Source organism: Filicampus tigris, chromosome 12 (genome assembly GCF_054856515.1).
Source record: "Filicampus tigris isolate MCC_2025a chromosome 12, RoL_Ftig_1.0, whole genome shotgun sequence".
NCBI classification, from domain to species: Eukaryota; Metazoa; Chordata; class Actinopteri; order Syngnathiformes; family Syngnathidae; genus Filicampus; species Filicampus tigris.
The window spans coordinates 6,355,001-6,359,786 of NC_141228.1; the positions used below are offsets into that span (position 1 = coordinate 6,355,001).

General features: G+C 41.5%; 1 protein-coding gene across 1 annotated transcript; it reads left to right on the forward strand.

Annotated features, from left to right (window-relative positions):
- The first annotated feature begins 192 nt into the window (after nucleotides 1-192).
- LOC147138179 (transcription factor JunD-like) lies at nucleotides 193-3,361 on the forward strand. Its single transcript, XM_086048019.1, has one exon. It carries the CDS (start codon nucleotides 362-364, stop codon nucleotides 1,181-1,183), a length of 822 nt encoding a protein of 273 aa, XP_085904145.1. The 5' UTR covers nucleotides 193-361; the 3' UTR covers nucleotides 1,184-3,361.
- The last annotated feature ends 1,425 nt before the right edge of the window (nucleotides 3,362-4,786 follow it).

The window sequence follows — 4,786 nt, forward strand, 5'->3', positions numbered from 1 at the left end:
TTATCGATCATCATAAATTGCATAAACATAGAAAAATGTATTCATAATTATGTAATAGCAGTAACCACTCAAAAACAAAGCAGAGTGAGACGACCTCCTTTACACATATCTCTGGACGAACTCATTGAAATAGAATGGAGGCGGACGTGTTCGACTGCTACTGCGCACGCGCTGCTGTGACATAACCCAACTTGGGAGCATAGAAAGGCTCCAGGCGGCGTTGACGCGCCAGCATTGCTCGCATCCAGCTGTAAGCAGCGGAAGTGTAATCGCGATTACAGTTCGCCCCGAGGCTAGTCTGTCAGGTTATGGCCAGGACACAGCGCTAAAGGTGTCAGTGAAAGAGAACGATTCCAAAAGAATGATGAAGAAGGATATTAACTTGAGTTTGACCGACGCAGACATGAAGCCGCACCTTCGCGACGTTGACGGCATCCTGGGCTCCTCAGACTTGGGGCTGCTCAAACTGTCCTCGCCGGATCTGGAGAGGCTGATAATACAAACCAACGGGATGGTCACAACCACGCCGAGCGGCTCCCACTTCCTGTTCCCGAAGCCCGTGACGGACGAGCAGGAGTTCGCCGAGGGCTTCGTCAAAGCGTTGGAGGACCTGCACAAGCAGAACCAGGGGCCGACCAACGGCACTTTGGATCTGGACGCCACCATCAACATCACCCCGGTTACGACTCAGCTGGAGCTGCCGGTGTACACGAACCTTAATAGCTACGGCAGCGGGCCTTTAGGGACAACCGTCAACTACTCCACGGACACAGTGCCTTTCCCGCCCCCGCCGCCGCCTCACCATTTTGGCGGAGCGCCTTCGGCGGAACCGGAGCTCTCCAGCCGAGTTCAGCCGCCCAAGGAGGAGCCTCAGACGGTGCCTGACGTGCAGAGCTTCGGGGACAGCCCGCCGCTCTCCCCCGTCGACATGGACTCGCAAGAGCGGATCAAGGCCGACAGGAAGAGGCTCCGGAACCGGATCGCCGCTTCCAAGTGTCGCAGACGCAAGCTGGAGCGGATTTCCAGGCTGGAGGACAAGGTGACGACGCTGAAGAACCAAAACACCGACTTGGCTTCTACGGCCACCGTCCTCAGAGAGCAAGTGGCCCAGCTCAAGGAGAAAGTCCTCACACACGTCAACGGTGGCTGTCAGCTGTTACCACACGAGGTTCAGGTGCACTAGACCAGCCTTCCCCAACCCAAGGCCAATTTTACACGAGACAAATATCACCACCAAACAAAAATATCTCCAAAAGTATACAAACTGTAATAATGACAACTGATCATGAAAGTTACATAAATGGCAACAGCTTGCACAGTGGTTTTCAACCAGCTCCACAATAATGACTAACATTAAAATACAGTAAGCTAGTAGTCCAAAGTGTTGAAAAAAAACAACAAGGGAGAAGTTTAATTCCCCAAAAGTCAAATTATAATTAAGTCACGATAACTATGCACAGGTTTAACATCGATTGTGCTTTAATGAATGAACATTTTAAAAAGCAGTTTTTAAATAATGATTCAATAAAATGTATTACACGTGAAAGTTTAAACAAGTTTAAAACAGAAAATCTAAATGTATTTTACTAACATTTAAATACAGTGGACCCCCGCATGTTCGAGGTTTGTCGTGTGGATTCGCGTAGTCAGAGGTTTTTTTCACCAATTGTAATTTTTTTTGTCCCATTTCCCAAACTGTTTTTTTTGTAAAAAAGGAATATTTAATTTATCAGTATTTTTGGATTAAAAAAATAAATAAATAATTTTTTCTTTCCCCCAATGCATTTCAATGGGTGTTAACTATATGCAGATTTTTGCTATTCGCGGGCCAGCCTGGTCCCAATCCCATGCGACTAGCGGGTTATACACTGTATACCCAATTTATGTTTCCTGAAAGCAATTGATCTTAAATTTTTGTAGCAAAACAATAATGTTTTATTAAAATGTTCACAAATGTTCAATATGAGAGCTCTTGGTTACATGAAATAGCATCAAAACGGTATTGCACTTCTTGCCAAACGCTTTGAAAATTCTTTCCAAAAACTGCGTTGAACATGCGTCCAGTGTCCACAACTGACTCTTATCAAAGTTAAAAAGTTGATTTTGACATAACAATGGCCTGACAAGACCACCGCAACAGAAAACTTTTAAAATTTCACCTTTCAAGCAGAAACGGTTTTATCTTGCTACCCGTTCTTAAGATAGTTTTTGTAAAGTGACATGGACATATGAAACATTCTGTACTGTAATGCATAAAAAAGGTTTTAATATTTAACATTTAATTCAGTGTTTCCTTCGCCTACCACTACAGCGAGCCTTCCTAAAACTATTACTGTATTTTGTTGTAAGAATGGCAACAGGTCATTAGACAGGTTAACTGCACTTTCTATTATCAAGCAGAATAAACATTTAATTGTTCTGCCTGTCACTATTTCGCTGGCATTTATTAACAAAGATGCATTTTTGGATCCAATTATGTGAAATTAGATAATTTCACGTTCCTGCAGAACAGTAGGTGGGAATCACTGCTCTTGACAAGAAGGACACTGAAGGACCTTTGCTCCATAAACTCTCATCTGTGGACAGTGTGTGTTGTACAGTGTTTTCACTGGACTTCATGTATCACAAGGCAGCTTTTATTAATCGAATCTGGGTTTTTCAAGTCAGGCACTAAGCAAATATTCATGGTCGGACGTCAAGTAAGTAGTGCGCTGTGCACATAAGAGACTGACTGAGGACAATACATTCATTCACATTTGCAGTGTTTATAGTCAAGCATAAGCTATGATCACAACATTAGGTGCACCTGTACAATTACAAGGGGGTCCTTGGTACCAACATTTGGCATTTGAAGGCACGCTCATATGCTGTTTTTCATTTGATTGTTTTATATTTATGGCCTGAAAGTGTTTTTCATACAAATATTTACTGTCATTTTAACTACTACTGCCTTAGCCGATGACTTATGTACAAACCGAGGACCCTTTTAAAGACAATGTACATTAAAGTTATTGATTTTGTGGTTGTGTACAGCCGTGTAGAAATGCACTGCATCATACTGAGCTAGTATATCAATTTTATTCATTTGAACCCCCACCCAGTATGTTGCAATGCAGTTTGACACCACTGCAAGCTTCACAAAGGAACGTGTTGATTGGATGGGTGCACATACTGAAGTGTGTTTGTTTGCATGTTGTTGACAAACTCGAATGTAGCCAACAGCTGAGTTTCACATTATGCAATTAATTAGCTGTGTGTGACATTTCATGCAGTCTTCAAGTTTTCTGTTTCAGCATTTGGGAACTCATCCCAAGCCTGCAGTTAATACTGTCTGTCTTGTCAAATAAATTGTGCTCTATTACATGCTGTAGGCTTTCATTTTGTAAACACATGAGGATGGATGCAACATAAAATTGTTTTTAATTAAATAATTTAAATGTAAATGTATATGTATTTCACATGATATTCAGCAACCTTTATGATAACACTAAATATTCAGTGCAAGTAGAGGATAATTAGTAACTTGTTCACATATGTATGCGCTCTAAAAACAGTTGGGTTAAAAATAACACAATTTTGGGTAAAAAGTGGACCGATCCACTAATTTCGTCAATTTGACCCACCTTTTTGCATTGTTTTGTACAAAACAGCCCAATTTTTTTGCTGTTTTGCACTAAACTAGCCATTATTTGGGTTGTTTTCTGCACGAACAACCCAGAAAATTGGGGCAAATTGACCCAAGTAGTTGCCTTGACAAAAGCACTGCTATTGACGGCACAACATCATGCTGCTCTCTGCCTCCATCTTCTGGATGGCTCGGCAATAGTACAATTTTCGCTTCATCCAGATTGGAGTATGATGTTTTATTTTATGCCATTTTATTTCCAAATGTATCAGGGATGGCGCTACACTGGGCCTAGGGGGTGCTATAGCACTGTCAGAAAGCTGTTTAGCCCCAGTTAAGCCCCTCCAGCATTCTATTTGATTTTTTTTCTAAAATTAAATATATTTACAAATAATTTTCTCAGTCCCCGCCTATTGGTGAAAAAAACCCGGGAGACAAAAAAATGTAGAGCTGTGCCTGATTATGTAATAACAGCCATTCATCCATTTTCTATAGCGCTTGTCCTCAAAAGGGTCGTATGTGAGCTGGAGCCTATCGCAGCTGACTTTTGGGTACACCCTGGACTTGTTGCCAGCCAATCGCAGGGCACTTATACACATATGGACAATAAAACACTAAATGAACCTAACATTAATGTTTCTGAAATTCCACCGCAAGAAAGGCCTCTCTCTCACACACACGCACTCACAAAATATTTTGACAGATGCTCGTAGCACTAAAATGACCAGCGTACAGTATTTGTGCATCATATCGCACATCAACATTATATTGCTTTATGTCTTTGAGAGCAAGCCAGAGGTGATGTCTGGTTTCTGGGATACCATACCACCTAGTAATGATTGATTTAATGCACCTTTTAGAATTTCATGAATGTTGTACCCTCTCTATTTTCAGTCTGTCGTCAGAGGGACCCAGCTGACTATCTGGCATATGACGAAAATAGAAATGATGGTTGATGATGGTCTTATGAATGCAATCTTCTATCACATGATGAAAACGTTTTCTTGTTTGTTGGCTAAGTTAATTGTTGATTTTAACAAGAACATTCTAAGATAATATCTAGCTGTAGGTTCTGAATGAAGCTGAAGTTGATTTTAAGACAATGAACGACACAGTAATCCAGTAGGCCAATGTTGTGCCTGAAAACAACTGCAGCGCACG

Excerpts from the sequence above, each read along its gene's own strand:
- LOC147138179 (XM_086048019.1), top strand. The coding sequence starts at position 362 with ATGATGAAGAAGGATATTAACTTGAGTTTGACCGACGCAGACATGAAG.